The sequence below is a fragment of the Lichenostomus cassidix genome, chromosome 10 (genome assembly GCF_008360975.1).
Source record: "Lichenostomus cassidix isolate B80296 chromosome 10, HeHo_3.0, whole genome shotgun sequence".
NCBI classification, from domain to species: Eukaryota; Metazoa; Chordata; class Aves; order Passeriformes; family Meliphagidae; genus Lichenostomus; species Lichenostomus cassidix.
The window spans coordinates 3,026,053-3,043,679 of NC_139491.1; the positions used below are offsets into that span (position 1 = coordinate 3,026,053).

The 17,627-nt window shown below is 40.9% G+C and overlaps 2 protein-coding genes across 4 annotated transcripts in view; both read left to right on the forward strand.

Annotated features, from left to right (window-relative positions):
• Window positions 1–200: 200 nt before the first annotated feature.
• LINS1 (lines homolog 1) lies at window positions 201–11,121 on the forward strand. Of its 3 annotated transcripts, XM_085070352.1 has the most exons (8): window positions 201–311; window positions 1,759–1,832; window positions 3,356–3,884; window positions 3,989–4,078; window positions 5,079–5,220; window positions 5,452–6,042; window positions 8,756–8,936; window positions 9,929–11,121. In XM_085070352.1, the coding sequence occupies exons 3-8, from the start codon at window positions 3,486–3,488 to the stop codon at window positions 10,827–10,829; spliced, it is 2,304 nt and encodes a 767-aa protein (XP_084926478.1). In that variant the 5' UTR covers window positions 201–311; window positions 1,759–1,832; window positions 3,356–3,485; the 3' UTR covers window positions 10,830–11,121. The 3 variants fall into 3 exon arrangements, with proteins under 3 accessions (XP_084926478.1, XP_084926477.1, XP_084926479.1); XM_085070351.1 differs by lacking the exon at window positions 1,759–1,832; XM_085070353.1 differs by lacking the exons at window positions 201–311; window positions 1,759–1,832 and adding an exon at window positions 673–1,121.
• Window positions 11,122–13,129: 2,008 nt separating this feature from the next.
• CERS3 (ceramide synthase 3) overlaps window positions 13,130–17,627 on the forward strand; it is a 41,584-nt gene continuing 37,086 nt past the window's right edge. The window contains exons 1-2 of the mRNA XM_085070354.1: window positions 13,130–13,302; window positions 13,538–13,681. Coding sequence (XP_084926480.1) covers window positions 13,622–13,681 — 60 coding nt within the window. The 5' untranslated portion in view covers window positions 13,130–13,302; window positions 13,538–13,621. The remainder of the gene's footprint in view (window positions 13,303–13,537; window positions 13,682–17,627) is intronic.

Here is a 17,627-nt window from a genome sequence, read left to right on the forward strand (position 1 = left end):
GCGGCGGGGTCGGCGGGCGGGGACTGACCCGAGCCGCGGCCAATCCGCGCCCGCCGCGCCGGCCCCGCCCCCGCCCGCGCGCCGCCGCCGCTCCGCCATTGGCCGCCGGCCTGACGGCGGGCCCGCCCCCGCCCGCGCGCCGCCGCCGCGCCCCATTGGCCGCCGGGCTGACGGCGGCTCCGCCCCGCGGCTCCGCCCCGCTGCCGTAAAGCCGCGGGGGAGTGGGGGGTGGCTTTGCGACAGGGGGCGGCGGCGGCGGTTCCGGCGCTGTGACGGAGCGGAGTTTGGGCCTCGCGGTCCCCCGGGGGCGGGTGAGCGGCGACCGTTGCCCGGCAGCGGCCACCGGGCGGCGGGGCGGGGACGGGACCGTGCGCGCCGCGGCTCGGGGTGACTAAGCGGGGCCGCGAGCGTGAGGGCTGAGGGCGCGAGGGGCGGGGCCTGGAGTGAAAGGGGCGGAGCCTATAGGGAGGGGCGGGGATGTAGCTAAATGGGCGTGGTTTGAGTGTGCGAGGGGCGGGGCCTCAGTGAGGGGGCGGGGGCTGGGGTGTGAGGCGGCGGCGGCAGCGGCAGGGGCTGAGGGGAGAGAGCCCCGGGAAGGGCTGAGGGGGAGAAAGCCCGGGAAGGGCTGAGGGGAGAGAGCCCCGGGAAGGGCTGAATGGGGAGAGCGGGAGAGAGCTCGGGAAGGGCTGAGGGAGCACCGCGCGGGTCAGCGAGGAGCCGCCGGGCGGGTCCGGCGCGCTGTGGGTTTCTGCGCTCCGCTGGAGGAGCGTGAGGCGTCGGCTGCTTTCAGTCCGGCGGGATGAGGCTGTGGAGGCTCTGCTCAAGTGGCACTATCGTGCTGGCTCTGTCGCTTGTAGGGAAGGTTCCGCTGAGCGCCCAGCGCTGGCAGTGCTGATGAGGGGCCGGTGAGGCTGAGCGGGTCTGCTCCTGCCTGGAATGACTAAATTCCAGAATTGCAGCCAAAGCATCGGGCGTGCTGAGGTGTCACACTTAACACGGATTGCACAGCTTATTTGCAAACTCTGGAAGGAAATGACACTAATTTAGAGGCGTTTGCCGTATTTCAGCACTGAGCAGAAGCTTGTTCTTTACTGAGAGATAAGCGTACGAAGTCACTGCAGGTACAGACAGTCCAAAGTGTGTTTTAATTCTTTAACACTTGGACCATTTCATTGTAACCACATCGAGAGCTTTCAGATTCACACCCAAAAGTCATGGACTGAGGTTTCATTTTGCTTTATCCGATTTAAAATTTTAATGACAATAGGGTGGGGTTTTGGATCGTTTTTCTCCTAAAAAGGGCCTTAAAGCTCATTAGTTCCACCCCCTGCCATGGCAAGAACACTTTCCACTATTCCAGGCTGCTCCAAACTCTGTCTAGCCTGTCCTGGGACATTTCCAGGGATCCAGGGGCAGCCACAGCTTCTCTGGGTACTCTCTGCCAGAGCCTCACCACCCTCACAGGGAACAATTTCTTTGTAATTTGACAGGACTAACGTTGATAGATCATTTTCTCTCTCTGTCTTTTTTTTTTTTTTCCTTAACTAACATAAATAGCTTATAATGACACGCATTAACTCAGAGATATAAATGAAGAGGCATAAGTTTGACTTTGATTTTAAAGTGTCATTAATCATGAAAATAACCCATAAAACCCCATTCATTTGGGTTTCTTACTTTGTGTAGTTTTCCTTTCTGTCTTTTGCCTGATCAGTCTATATATAAGGTTTCTAGAGCTGTTTCCTGTTGTTTTTGCAGGAGTCTGGCTCTGTGAGGTGTTGCCTTAATTGGTTTTTAGATGCTGTCATGAATAACTCAGATAAATAATACAAGTAAGGGTTGGAGTTTGTCATTGCTTTTCTTTACTCTTCAGCTTTGAGCCTTTCACTCTCATGCTATGTCTGAAACAAATTTAGTCCTTGTCTGATATTTTCTCCCTCTTTGAAGTAAATGTCTTCAAAACAAGCCCCCTCACTTTTCATTTCCTTCAATGACTTGTGTGTGTGAGCTGTTGTCATGTGTGAGTGAGACAAATCTCAGAGATGCTTTTGTAAAATGTTCTGCAAATTAATGATGGAGCATAAATGTGTTATGAGAGGATCCAGGAAAGCACAGCCAATATCGTGTGGTGAAGGTGAAATCTCACAGTGGATGTCCTAGAAAAGTTCTAAATCTCTTCTGCCTTAACCATCCTGCTGGATTTTATGAATTTGTTCATGAGATTTGTTCATTTACCGCATAAGGTGATAATTCAAGTTGATCTTGAACACAGAAGGAAACGTGTTGAGATAATTTTACTTTATTAGGTATTCATTTGGGAAGAAATAAAACTCAGAGATAGGAACAATAGCTGTATAAAATATTTAGAGTGATTTCTGAAGAAATTTTATGAGGTTTCGGATCATAAATTTCCACCTGAAGTAGAATTCTGAATAGATTCTGCAAGTGAAGAGAGAATTTATTGCCTGAAGTATCAGATTTATTCCTAACATCCAAAATATGGAGTATGGGAAAGGATGGGGGAAGGGTTCAGGTGAGGAACATGCTGTAACATTTTGGAGTTTTCAGGTCAGCCCTTGCTGAGTGTGTCTTTAAAAATACCACACCAGAGGGAATTGTAGATCACTCCTGTAGGCAACTTCATGCTCTCAAATTTTAGATTCTTTCCTGAAGGAAATGCTTCCTGATGGTGGGAGAAGTGATGAGTCAGGGTAGCAGATCTTGGTCTACCTCTAATCCTCTGGGAAGCCATTTTGTCAATACATGCTTCACTTGCAGTTTAAAAAAAAAAGTTTTACACTTTGTTTTTTAATTATTTTTTAGTTTTCAGCTTCTTAATCCCTTGTGCCCTTGAGATCAGCCCACCTTGAGCCTGTGAGCAGTGAAAATCAAGACTTGTCCTTTGTCAACTTCTCCAATATTTTGAGAGCTGCTTCCAGTTCCAACCTCAGTGGAGCCATGAATGTTTCAAGTTCAGAGGAAAATTTGAATTTTTATGCCTGTTTTTGGAGGCATCTTTCACCAGAAAATTTAGTTTTCAGTAGTTTTAGCAGTGAGGAGAAAGATTTGATCCAAGTTCTCATTTCTTTAGAAGTAGCCTCTAGTAATAGTCATCTTTGGTTTTGTTAATACCAGCAAATTAATTTTGGTGTTGGTAATTTAATACTGGAACTGCAAACTTCTTCCCAGCATGGTAATTCTTCATTTTAATGTCTCACTGAGGTAGTTTTGTGCAGCTAAATTTTCATTTTCAAAATAAGTTTAATAATGGTAGTATAAACTCTAAAAGTATGTGTTCTTTTATATTTTCTAGTTGCTTGCTAAGTTCAGTAATGGCAAAATATTTTATTTATAGGTAACTTAGAAGAGAAATGCCCAGTGGTGCTTCTGTTTCTCTTAGTGGATGAAAATAACTTGGAAGCTGATTTGCAGTGAATAATCAGTGAAGACACACAGCATTTTCTGGAATCTTGCATGATCTCACCATGAAGATCTCTCTCCTGCAGCAGATGTATAAGGATGTCCTGGCAGGCATTCCCTTAGCAAGAGAAAGCCATCATTATTCCTCTTTAATTAACCTGGGTGTTGAGCAGCCACCAGCAGGAGATGAATCCTGTCATCAGCAGCATCTGCCACCTCCTGCTGGTGGCGTTAGGAGCCATCAGGACACTGAGATGTCAGATGTTGTCCCTGATGATTTATCAAACAGCTTTGCAAACCTGAGCTCCTCGTTCTGCCCGCGAGAGGTGATGCTGCTCCAATTAACCTTGATCAAGATGATGGTGGCGAAAGCAGAGTCCCAGGAAATTGAACTCAACATGAGACAGAAGTATTGTGAAATCCTTGCTCTTCTTCTGAAGGAGGCAAAAGTTGACTCAAAACTGGTAACCTTTTGTCAACTTCTGAAAGATTTTATTTTTTTTTGTGAAAGGAGGTAAAATGAAAAAGAATGTGCCTTAGATATTTTTCCTTTTTTTCCCTGTCTCAGATTTGCCTGCTCGGTTGTGACGATCGGCTGCTATCTCACATGGCCTCACAAAGTTTAGCATCTCTTGTGTATTTCCAGCTGAAGGAAGAGGTGAGTGTGACATCAGTTCACAGCTCAAAAAATGGTTTAGTGAACTTGTGCCTGCAGGTTGTTCCATTGGACTCTACAGCCAAGTTTTTATAGGGTTTGTATTTTCCAAGGAACTTTGTCAACTGTGTTAGGAGGAGCCTGGAGTATGGAAAGCAAGAAGTTGTGATGTGTCAAGAAGTGTGGAATGTCTTTATATATAAAATCCGGGATTTTGTGAAAATCTTTTCAGGTAAAATGGGTGTAGATGACAAAAAATTTTCTCTTTAAGATCGCAATACAGGTATTTTTAAAAATACTATCTCTAGACTATCTCTAGACTATCTCTAGACTATCTCTAGACTATCTCTAGACTATCTCTAGACTATCTCTAGACTATCTCTAGACTATCTCTAGACTATCTCTAGACTATCTCTAGACTATCTCTAGACTATCTCTAGACTATCTCTAGACTATCTCTAGACTATCATGTCGTATTTTTATAGTTCCTTGGTATCTGTTGGATGATGCAGTAGATAAAAATAAGAAATAACCTCATGGAAGTTAATAAAATGCTTTGCTGTATATTCTTGTTTGACTATCCCAATTACTTGAGGGGTTTTTTAATTTGCTGTATATTTAGTGAATATATATTGCAGTCTCCATAGTAGCATCTCTGAACATAGATTAATTTCATAATTATGTTTGTGATATTTCTTGCCAAGTTGTCTGGGAATTATGAATTCAGATCTGATCTGTCTGCAGCATTATCTGATTTTGGGTAGGTCACATGACATCAGGAGGTTTGGTTTTCCCTTTTTGGAACATACAGATAATTTCTATTACATGTATTTGTTGCTTCATGTTTGTAATTAAAGACCTCAGTACTTTAATGGCCCAGGACAGAAATTGTTTCTACCTGTGTTTTGTCTGTGCTTAGGTCTGAAGCTTTTTAATGTGATTTAATGTAATTTTCATAACAATTGAAAGCATAGGTGATTGGTTTTTGAATTCTTTTCCTTAGGACGCCTTAAATGTGCCGTGGCTCAGCTATAGCCTGAACGCTCTGCTGGGATTCCCCGGGAATGGCCGGGTGGCCGATTGCCTGTGGGCTCTGGCAGGGATCATCAGGGAGCCGCTGAAGGACGCGGCTGCACCCCGAGCAGGTACCGACAGCCAGGAGCCGCCAGGGGGAGCGACTCCCCTGGAATTCCTCGGGAATCGTTCTCATCCAGGCTCTATTCCCTTCCTTATGCACGGCTTGATGAAGTGCTGTTAAAATATAGTGGTTTAGACATACTTAAAACCTGAAAGTAGTCACAACATCCATTTACTTCTTATTTACTGATTTGTCTGTGTTACACTGCGAGCCACTAATGTGCCTCTTGTTGCCATAGGTGTTCTGAAGAAGCTGTTGGCTCCTCTTGATGCGGTGCTTGAGGGATTTTATAATGCCATCCTGCTCCATCATTTTGACAGTCACCACTACACTTCACCTTATTCTGAGGCTACAAACAATCTGATCAGTTTTATAGATCTACTTGAAGCACTTTTGGCTTCTAGAATTGAACTGGAATTACCGCTCAGATGCCAGAGAATTTTGTTTTTGAAAGTTTCTTATGTCCTCAATCTCATTAACTCATCAATTCCCTATGTAATCAAGAAGAAATTCATTTTGCTTCTTAAAAAATGTGTCCTTTACAAGTCTAGAGAAGATGCTAAAAGTGGATCACTGCTCTTACAAACCCCATCTTTATGTGAGGATATGCTTGCACTGAGTAATGCTGTCCTGCAGGTTGTGAATTTGACTTGGCTTAATCAGATCCCACTTGGTGGAAAGTCCAGCTACTTTGGAAGCAGTGAAGCTGCTCCTGGAGATGATTCTCAAGGTGGTTCTGACCAAACTGTTCTCAGAGCCTTAAGTCTGGTTGTGCTTAAAGCACTGGAATTCAAGATTCACAGCTCTGTGACAGAAGCAGAAATCAAAGGTAACAGACAACTTAAGTTTTCTTCATTAAGCAGCAAGAGTTTTAAAGCTTTCAGATTTTGTAGTCACAGCTCATGAAGCCTGTAGATAGATTTCAGCTGAATTAGTGGTGGTGGGAGGGAGGAAAGAGAAGACCCACCCAGGAAACTGTTGTTGCTGTGTCTTGCCTAATTAGTTGTTTCCTAGCATTTTATCAAATCCTTAGCCCTGCAATATGTTGGGCTTGAAACAGCTGCATTTGGGATTGAAAATTTTTCCTATTAAGAATACTAAGCCAGTTTGGGAACACCAGGCTCTTCTCCAGCTGGAAGAGAGTCCATAGCACAAGCATCTACTATATTCAGGGTGGGGAACTGAAAGGAACTGCAGGTAACACTCTCCCCTAAGGTGGGGGTAGAACTTTAGGCACCACTTTGTGTTTATTTTATTGAAAGTACAAGGCATTACTGTCAGACAAGTAATGTAATGAGGCACAAACAGCTGTGGTATAGAAAGGTAAATAAAAATAAGGAAGCTCCAAAGTAAGGCATAGGGAAATTATGGGACTTACCATAGAATCACAGAATGACTTGGGTTGGAAGGCATCCTAAACATGATCTAGTTTCAACTCTCTGCCATGGGCAGGGACACTTTCCACTAGACCAGGTTGCTCTAAGCCCTGTCCAACCTGGCCTTGGCCACTCCAGAGATGGGGCAGCTACAGCTTCTCTGGGCACCCTGTGTCAGGGCCTCACTGCCCTAAAAGGGATGAATTTTTTCCTATTATTCCATCTAACCCTGATCTCTGTCAGTGGGAAGCCATTGCCCTTGTCCTGTCCCTCCAGGCCCTTGTCCAAAGTCCCTCTCCAGCTTTCTTGAAGCTCCTTTAGGCACTGGAAGGAGCTCTAAGGTCTCCTTGGGCCTTCTCCTCTGCAGGCTGAACACCTCCATCTCTCCCAGCCTGGCTCCAGAGCAGAGGGGCTCCAACCCTTGGTGCTTCTCCAAAGCCTCCTCTGGACTCATTCCAGCAGCTCTGCATCTTCCTTATGTAAATGGTTGTGTTCTTCACCCTGACTGACAGGTCTGGTCCTTTCAATTAGCAGGTATGAGCATTCCTTCCATACCTGCTCCCTTGGGCTGGTTGGTTGTAGTGAGGAGCTGGATTGGGGCAGGAGAGGGGCAGAGCTGGCTGCTGTGCTTTGGGCAGCAGTGGGATGGCTGGGAATGCCATGGAAATGACCTTCCTGACGGGAGAGGCTGTCATGCTGTGTCACACTGGAAGCCACTTAGTGTCTCTCTTGCTGTAAGGAAGCACCAGGGTGAGGCTTTTTGCCTGAGAGACCTTCCTGGAATTCCATCTTCCCACTTGCCTTTTTTCCCACTGAAAGCACATGATCACTGAAAGCACATGATGCACATCTGATGCTGTATGAATGTGGATGTGCAGATTTTATGATCAAAGCAGCGTGCTGTCATGGAAAAATAAATGGAAAAGCAGTTCAGAAGCAGTGTTTGTCATCAGACACCATTGAGAATAGGCATTCATATATTTACTGATTATGTGGCCAAAAAGAATTTCTATTTCTTTTAAAACAAAGATGAAATTTTACAGCCCTTCAAATACATTGAGGCATTTTAGTACAAGTTCTAGGTGTAAATATTATTTTACTATTTGTATTTCTATGCTATGTAGCAAGCCTAAAATCAATTTTTAATTCATCCGTGCAAAAGAGCTACAACTTCCTTAAGTCTGCTTGTGAAACTTTTTCCAGATTTTTGGAAGATCTTCTATGTGTGATGTCAGTTGCATTCTTAAAGATTTTTAAGTATTTGTAAAGAACATTATACTTGTGATCCACCTTCTGAAAAATGTATAGAGAGTGAGATTGTGTAAGAACAAGTGAAAAGAAAAAATGTAGGCTATATCCATTTTAGACATCTCCATGAATTTTTTTGTCAAAAGAAAACATTCTCTTTCTTTTCCAGACTCATGACACAAAAATGAGTTCTTCAATTAGATTCAAACACCCTAACTGTCAAGAGGAATTTCAATTTGAAAGGAATGGTACTTCCTTATTTTAATGACATTACAGGAAGTGTTTAAAACAAGCACCTAGATGCATTAATATGCTAACTTCCCTTCCAGGAAGCTGCTTGATCTTCTTGTTATTAACATGGATTAGAGAGCCTTACCTTTAATTCATTTCAATTTTGAGAGTAATTTCCAGATTTATCGGGAATAGTTTCAGTCTGAAGAGTAACTATTAATAACAAAGATAATTTGATGTTCCTGTTATTTGCTAGCAGGAAAAACAAATCTTAAAGTTAGATATTAAGGAAAATCACATAGTGATGATGTAAATAAAATTTATTTCTGTGTTGCAGGAAGATTTTCTGTTTTCTGAACATCGAATGGGTGCTGTGTTACATTAAAAACTGCTCTGTAGTTCCACACTATCATGTAGAATCTCATTAGTATTGAAGATGTAAGTTTTTTGACTTGAGGGAAAGAGTCTGTCTGTCTAATGAATACAAAGTTATTTTTATGAGTAAGCTACTGCACTAAAACAGCAAGAATGGATCTATAAAATTTGATGCTGTGATAAATCAGTTGAGCTAAGGAGAGATAACTGCATTCATGAACTGTTACGCACTGGTAAGTTTAAAAAATAATGAATGTGTGTTGTTTGGCAACAAAAAACATAGCAAAATTCATGGTTGTTTCTTTTCTTCAGGAGACTTTGAGAATTGCATGTCTCAGCTGTTGGTGTTCTGGAGGAGTCATGCAAAGCCTTCCTCCCAGTCCCAGCCAGTTGTGCATCCCTGTGAATGGCTCTCCTTGGTTTTCATGGAGCAAGATGATGACATGTGGGAAGCTGCTAAAGCTTTGTTACTCATCTATTTAAAATTTGATAGGTTAGTGTACTTTTTTTCCTTTTTTTGACAGAATTATGAAGAACTGTACTTTGGTGAAGTTGCTGAGACATACCTGATGTTCCCACTGGTTGCTTTTGTTTGAAGGAAAATTATTTTTTAATAATTTAAAACCCCCCAAGCCTCAGGATGATGTAATAATGTGTGGTGTAAGAGCTGATAATTTGTCTTTTTTGGATTGAAACAGGAGAGTTGTGAAATAGTTTCCTACTAAATACTTTATCACATCCTGTAATTCAGGATAATTGACTTTTCATCTGCAATAGTCGTTAGACAGATAAAAAGCAAGACTGTTTCCTTGCGACACTGAGGGCTTGACAAGAATGGGATATTAGAATTAAACTTCAATAATTCAGGTACTTCTGGAAAAGTTTATAAGAATTGGCCCTAAGGGAAATCCAGCTACTTGGTAAAAATGGTTATTGTTAACAATTGGAATGTGTTCTTCATGGATTTGTCCTGGACACACAATTATTCATTGTTGTTTAAATTACCATACAAGATATTATTCTAATTTATACAAAGCCCTCAAGCTTCAAATGGGAAAATAGTGCAAGTAATATATCAGATGCACACAATTCTTAGACACTTGGATAAAAGTAGGCACCTCTTCTTCCCATGTGCCTAACATTCTGAAAGTCACTCTGAGTTCAGGTTTACAAAAATATTAAAATAGGATTATTTCATATTTAAGTTAAAACACAGTTCATGTGTTGAAAGTAACTTTGTTGATTCCAGAGTGTTTCCTAAGGAGTGCTCTTTAAAGCCTGCTTGAAGTGCTTTGGTTTCCTGAGCTGTCTGATCTCCCAGCCCAAGCTGCCTTCATTCTTTCTCATTCTGATATAAAAACTTCTTTTTTGGTTCTTATTCATTCACAAAATTAAAAAAGAGCAAGAATCCATCTTCTGGATATTGCTGCTTAAAAAAATGCAAACTTCCACTGAATTGAGTTTATTTCCTGGCTTCCCTTTCAGGTTAAGGTGTGATGCTGCTGATAACCTAAGCCAAAAAGAAGAGGAATCCTGGAAGTTCCTTGTGCATGCAGGTGGATATAACCCACACTGTATCTTTTTATTTTTTCTGGAAAAGATTGCATTTGATTCCACAGTACTTTTAGATTTTTTGATTTCATCAGAAACTTGCTTTCTGGAGTACTTGGTCAGGTACTTAAAGCTTCTTGGGAAGGAGTGGCATCAGTTTGTAGATGTCTGTAACCATTTTGATGCCAGGCACAGCACTTCCCAAAAAATCTGTTCAGTCAAGCCACCCCGCCAAGAAAAGCAAAGCTTCGTGACTGGGGAGAGTTTGCAAACTGCTGGTTGTGAAGCAGAACCACGGGCTCAGATGTCTTTGGCTGCTTCTCACAATTGCTCGGTGTTTACAGCCCAGCAGGGTGATAATGAAGCTGCAGAGTGGAACCAGAGTGACTCACTGACAGGCACTGATAGCGTGTCCCTGCTCGGTTCTCTTCAAAGCCTGGTTAATTATGACAGCTCAGAGGACTCCGAGGTGGAATCAGATGGACAAGAGTGCTTGGTAAACACAAAACAAGTGCCTTCAAACAATGAGGATGAGGTGAGGAGAAGAGATGCTGATTGCAGCTGCAGAGATGATGACCAGAATCCACGCACCTCTGAAGTGTCACCTCTGAAACCAAAGGGATCTTGTACCTCATCCTGTTGGACTTGTATGGCATCTTTGGATAACATCGTTCCTCTAAGAATAATGCTTTACAAATCAACCAAGTGTTTGTTAGAGCTGCAAGAAGCTATTTCTAGGTTGCAGAGAAGAAATCTTTTCCCATATAATCCATCTGCTTTATTGAAACTGCTGAGCCACGTTGAGAACATGAGTAAAGCCGTGAATCCACAATAGTCCAAAGTGTTCTTGTGGGTTTTTTAAACAAGTTCACCAGGGAATATTTCCACGAGATTAATGACTTCTAAAGCTCATGCCTCTTGCACTAGTCAGTGCATTTAACCTCAGGCAGGGTAAATGTGGGTTTGGTTGACACCTTAAAAATCTCCAATTGCATTCAGTGATACAATCATGACCTGAGGGTCCCAGGCTTGTTCATGATACATATGTCAGTGTACAGTGTACAAGGATTAATTGTTAGGTATTCAAAATTTTATAATAAACGACTGATGTGAAAGCATACTAAAAATACATGATACCAAAGTATGGTCAATTATACTTAATGCCATTCTATTTATGAATTCATTGCCAGATTGCTAGTGGTTTATGGACTACAGGGCAAAGTTAATGCAACATGTGACTGCTTAGAGGCTGGGCTAAATAAAATATGACAGTTGGGGCCAGTTTACTGTTTATCCTGTGTGTTCTGCATTGGTGCTCAAAGTGGACCTTCAGATATGTATAGTCCTTTAATTAAAAGAAAAGGTAGATGTGAAATTGAAGCATATATTGTCTATGGAAAACTTTAGTGGAGCAAAATACCTTAATGTAAGCTTACAGAAGTGAAATTCCAACAGAATTTTTTACATCCATCATGCATTTCATATAAATATAGGATGTATATGTAATAAACTTAAAACAGAAACAGAATTAGAAATTAAGTGACTCCAGTGCAGCGAGACAGATATTGAAGATGTTAAATGATTATATTTATATCTTTTATTAGATGTAATTTGAATAACCTGAAAAGTAAGTGTCTGAGCGTTTGCCTGGGGGAGTGAGTTCAGAGCAGGATCCAAGGCAGTGTGTGCACTTAGCAGGAAAGCACCTGATGCTGCTACGTCTAACCTGCAGCTGGTCATGATCTGCCAAGGGTTAGGACTGGGAAAGCACTGACAACAGGAGCACTGGAAAAATCTCAGACCTCTTCAGAACTGTGAGAAGCAGTTTTCCTTTTAGGATCTTCTGTTGAAGGTGAGTGCTCTGTTCTGACTGAGAACAAGTAAGTGCTCTGTTGCCTTTGAATAGCTTTTTAGTGTTAAATTAGAATAGATCCTGAGCTAAGATGAGCAGTCTCTGGAGCAGGTTTCTCACCCTCAAATCTCTGTGGCCATCTTCAAGATTAGTCTTCAGCTCTGACCTGGTGAATCAGTGCTACTGGGAGGGGAAGCAAACTGGGTGCAGCTTAAGGGATACTTCAGCTGGCAATTCCAGTGCTCTCCAGTGACACTGGAAAGGTATGAAATCGCACACAGGAAGGTTTGAACCTCGGTTTTACTCCTTGAGGATGACAGCTGTGTTTTAGGTAGGAAGGAGTGATCCTCTTCACTGGCATGAAGGAGATCCAAATATTCTGGCTGTTGTACCTTGATTTCTTCCTGAGATAAAGATAGCTGTGTTGTGCAGAGGGGTGGGTGAGAATGTCAAGGAACAGAAACCTTTCCATTCGTACCTTCAGTTACTTTAATGAAGAACTAATCTTTGAGTTGTCCATGGCTAGCTTCTCTGTATGTTTGAGCTCAGTTATGCTGTAGCTGCTGAGTTGCTCATTTCTGTCAGGACTAAAATCCCTCTGGGTGTGTTCAGAGACGCAATTCCAGGCAACTTGGGAACTTTTTATTTCAAACAAGGGAAGCGCCACGGGCGAGGTGTTGAGCAAGAGCTTCTCAAGTTCACAATTTTCAAAGTAGGTAGGTACTTATATTTCAGTGATATCCTTTCCACTTTCCTCACTCCTTTTCTAATCTAGCCTTTGCTGACTATTTTAATTTAGTAATTCCATTGTTTGCACTTAACATAGGATTGTTCAGCATTTCTTGGTCTGCACTTTGCAGGTTGGAAGTATCTAAATTGCAGCACTATCTCTAACACTGATATGATAAGCTGAGTGGGAAAGGTAGAATGGTGAGATAAGTTTGGGTAGTCCTAGTCTTCTTATTTGTCACTGATTACTGCAACTATATAAGCTTTTTTAAAGTAAGAGTTTAGACATCTCAGAACAGCGTGTAGAATTTAGCAAGAAATGTAGGAGCCCATAATGTGATTCTTTTAATACAGCAAATAAAATTGCAGTCCAATTGTATTTAATTCTTATAGGCCTGAGGCTGAGTGTGCCCTGCTGGTTATTAGAAGTGTTCATTCCCACGTTTCCCTTCTCAGAAAGTCATTATTTTAATTCTCACAATGTTTTAGTTGCAAAAGTGGGTAAATACAGTTTGTATTTGGCAACTAGATACCTTAATGTGTTGATATTCCAACTCCATCTCATTTATGACCTGAGATGGAGTTAAATTGATGTGAGTCACGTTTTTTTTTTATTGCACACAAAATGAGGATGAGCCATGAAGGTGAACAGGAGTTCTTTGGCTGTGCTGAGAAAGCCAACCACTAAAAAAGCACCTTGCAAAAGAATTTCTATTTTAATCCATTGGTGAGTATAAAAAGTGGTCTGGTTGGGGTTTGTTAGGTTTGGGTTGGGGTTTTTAATGATATAAAGTTTTTAGGCACAGCTGTTACTTCATTTGTTAGAACAAATTAACTCAGCTGTAGAACCTATTACTAATGGTGAGTTAGAACTTGGGGATTAGATCAGTGATTACCAGGAGATCACTGTGCCTTACCTTTGGATATTGCCATCTGTCAACTTTTATTGTATTATTTTAAAGCAAGACACAGAAGAATTCAGGTGACCTGTGTGGAGACAGTTTTCTATCTGAGGACTCCCCCTGAAAAGTTCACAGTCCCCATTTATGCATTTGTTTAGTGGAATTTACCTGCAACATCAATACAGTAAGTTGAGCTTTAATGAGGTAAGCAGTTAGCACTAGAAGTTGCTTACAGGATGTGCTTTCTAAAAAGAACACTTTAAAACTTGAAAGTTTGTAGAGCTTGATTGCAGCTACAGCTGAATCCAGGTGGTTCCACAATTGTGGTTCTTCAAACTGGATTTTCTCCAATATTTTTATGACTGCTTTCCATTCTACTTTTAAGACTTGTACTACAAGTTTTAATCCTGTAATACAAGAATGAAAACCAACCTTGAGAACTTCTATGCTCACAATGCCCTTGTAAAGCTGGGAATAGGGAGCTGTGGTTGTTCCCTGGTTTATCACTGTAGGATAAGCTTTGTTTGTACTTCTTCCAAAGTCAGGCTGGGATGGTGTCTGAAGTCAGTATCAGGGATCTATCACAGTGTCAGTAGGAGTGAAAATATTGTGGTCATTACAGTGTTACTGCTGTGTGTTTTCCCTTAGGGTTGTCCCAATGAGTTTGTAAATTCCTGCTGTATTTTGTTCCACTCTTTCAGGCCACCTGGTTCACTCTGAAACCTTGTTAGAAGCCAATAGCATGTGTCAGAATGGATGGCAGGCAGGCTTTTGCTGTCACTAGCTCAACAGCAGGCATGGACCTCAACTTGGTCAAGAAACATTTAAGCTTTTATAAGTCATTATCTTCTTACATATTGTGTAAATAAGTTTATTGCTGTTGACTGGCAGAGACGCTCTTTAATTGACCAGCTGGCTTAAAACAAGCATGGAAGGAGTTAAATCTATTTCACAGTAAAAATCTTATATGGATATATACAATATCCATATTTATTTCTGGTTCCTACTTCCCCTGTAGCTCAAAACCTGAATTTTATGAGCAAGCAGTGTCCTTCCAGGAGGAAGATTTGAAAAAAAAAAAGGTGAATTACTTGAAAAAGTAGTGCACACACCCTCAAAAGTGAGCGCTGCTGAATGTTGGCTTCCCTAAAGTTTGTAGGGAAGGTTTGCATGCTCCTATTCTGAAATAGTCAGGAATTTTAGCTGCTAATTGGAGTTGTCCAAGTATCCACCCCTTCTCATCCTGGTTCTTGAGGGTTAAACATGAACATTTTCTGTGGAACTTCAAAGAAGTTCCAAGTGCCCTTAGCATTTGGGGGAAGTAATAGCTGCATATTAAAACATGAATTATAATTTGAAGTCTTATTTTGCAAAACAACGTGTATTAAGTAAAAAAGATTGGTTGTCAAATGACAGAATCCCATGTCCTTATTTCTTTCCTTGCTGGAAAGGCAAAAGCTTTATCTTCCAGGGTTTGTCAGCTCTAGAGTAATGTTGTCACTATAGACCTTTCATGGCTCTTTCATATAGGGATTTAACTGAAACAGAAATTAGCAGAACAGAAATTTATCTCCAGAACTTGGCTTTTTTTGGTCATATTTATATTCCAGAAATTGTGTCTTTCTGCTGACACCATTACAGCTGCTGTGAAAGTTAGGAAAAGATCCATTATGGAGCAAATACCAAACTCAACCAATTCTTTAAAAAAGTATTTATTTCCTCAAGAGAGAATCCAGTACTTGGTCACCTTCAACAGAGCACTGGTCCCTCTAAAGGAGTGTTTCTTCACCTCAGCTAAAATTACTGGCCAGCATGATGCCATTATTTCCTGTAATTATCAATTAGGAGCTGATGCTGAAGTGGCAATTGCTGGGTGTGAAGCATCAAAGGAATTGTCTTTCAGTTTCACCAAGGAAATGCTCATATTTTATATTTTCCGTGGGTGGATAAAGATAGATGTTCCAAGAGTCTCCCAGTAATGTAATCAAACAATGTTTGCAGCATTGTCTTACGTGCAAGCATTACAAATTGTTGAGGTTTATTTTCATACTGTTGTTTAACCAGTGCTTCCAGCTCCAAAGATCAACAAGGCATCTCTTTTTTTTTAATCCTATGTTATTCCTATGTTATTGGAAATGGATTAAGAAACTCCCTGATTTGATTGGATTAATTGTTAAATTTCTTAGTGTTGCAGCCAGAAGATGGTGTGAATTAGTCTCCTGCATTTTAAGAGAGTGGCATGGGAGTGTTGTTTGGGTGAATTGGCAGTGCTGTAGGTGGAGAGGAAAATGTGAATTTTGCCTTTTCAAATGTATTGGAACAAACTTAGTGAAAGCTCCTTACATAGATAAGCAGTTATATTTGACTTTTCTGGTGTTTCTGGTTAACAGAAAAGGGGTTTTGACAAGTATGGACAAGTAGATACTAAATCGAGGGGAAAGGAAAAAAAACCTCCTAACCAAAGATAATTTAAAGATGAAGCAGATTAGGATTTTGCATAAAAAATGTGTCACAACCAAACTGTGAGCAGATGAACTCTTCAGCAAATCACATGTACATCTCTGTGCCCCTGGATATGAGAGGATTCTTAATTCCTGTCCGGGAGGCTTATTGATACACTGTGTGTTCAGTATTTAAATGGAATACAGCCAAGGGTTTGTAACTTGAAAGAGAGAGCATAATTGTGGTGTTCCTGTCCCTCGGTGGTTGAGTGTGTGAGAGAAATTGGTTAGAAGGCAATCCCCAGGTAATGTCTTTTCCTGGAGCCTTTTTTCCTAAGGCATACCTGAAGCCTATGGCAGATTGGATCAGCAGTAATGTTCCTTCCCTTCACTGGCTTTATCCTTCCAGTACTGCTCCTGACATCCTCTCTTCACCCACTTCATCCAAGTCATCTTCCTTTTTATTATTAAAGCTCAGATTCTCAAAGTAATGAATTTTCTTTCTGGCTGAAATTCATGGGAATCAAGTTGTGAAACAATTTCAAAAGATTGAAGCGATTTGAAGATTTCAGCCTGTGTGTTCAAATTTTCCTGATTTCATCCTGCAATGGCATTAATGGATGATAAATATTTATTGCCTTAATGGTTGCTGCGTTCAAAATCAGGTATCTAGTCTTCAATTATGATAAATGGCATTACTAATTAATCACTAACAAGCCTCTCCTTAGTGAACCTCTCCCTGTAAGGATATGGGTTATGAATCAGGTCATACTAGGAACAAACATCTTGTGGAAAAAGCCTTCTGAGACATTGTAAACAGACTTTTTCATCCCTTTTGTGTAAGGGAAGGTTGGCATATTAGGAGAATTCCTATGAAGAGGAAGATCTTAGCTTTTAAACCATAGATTGCGAGGTTTTGAGTTGTTATATTACGACATGGGACTTGCAATGATTCATTTTCAGTCATTTGTTGATTCTTGAGGAGTAGAAAATATAGAAGTGTCAAGGTCTTTTACTTTAATCTTGAAGGAATTCCTGATGGCAAGGAGATGGGTTTCACTGGTGGTGAAGAGAGAATTCAGAGTCCAAATGATTATTAGATCAAATAGATTGCTACTTTTCTTCCATGTATACATGTGACTGAAGTTTGATTAATGGTCTGCCATTGAGATAATCAGTTAGCAAAAATGGTTAGGTACTAACAGGCAATATATTTAGAATATTTGGTTTTGGCTCCCCAGGTTAATTCCAGGATATATAAATTTTTTGTATGAAGCCAAACAAAAGAAACCCTTGGTGGTTTTTGGGATGGTTTTGGTGGGTTTTTTCCTTCTCCCTCTGCAGGTGCCACCACACACAACAGCTCTGATTCTAGGTGTTTAAGATTTAATACAGTGTCAGGGATTTGCCAGGAGGGTTTTCTCTCCTGAGAAAGTTAACTAATGCTATAAACTCTCTTATGTAACTGCTTGGAAGCTCAGGTGAAATCTCACACCCACTGTGTGGATTCACTGTAATTTATTATATGTATTCAGCTGGCTGGAAATTAAAGTGGGACATTTTGTGACATTTGGTGAAAGAAATGAATTTTTCTTACTTTGTTGTAATGCTTTTTTTACTGAGAACTTAGACCTAATTTCCAGTGATATGTAAAATAATTATTTGAGTCAAGTAAGTCTCCATTATATATTTAGTTATATTTAATTGTC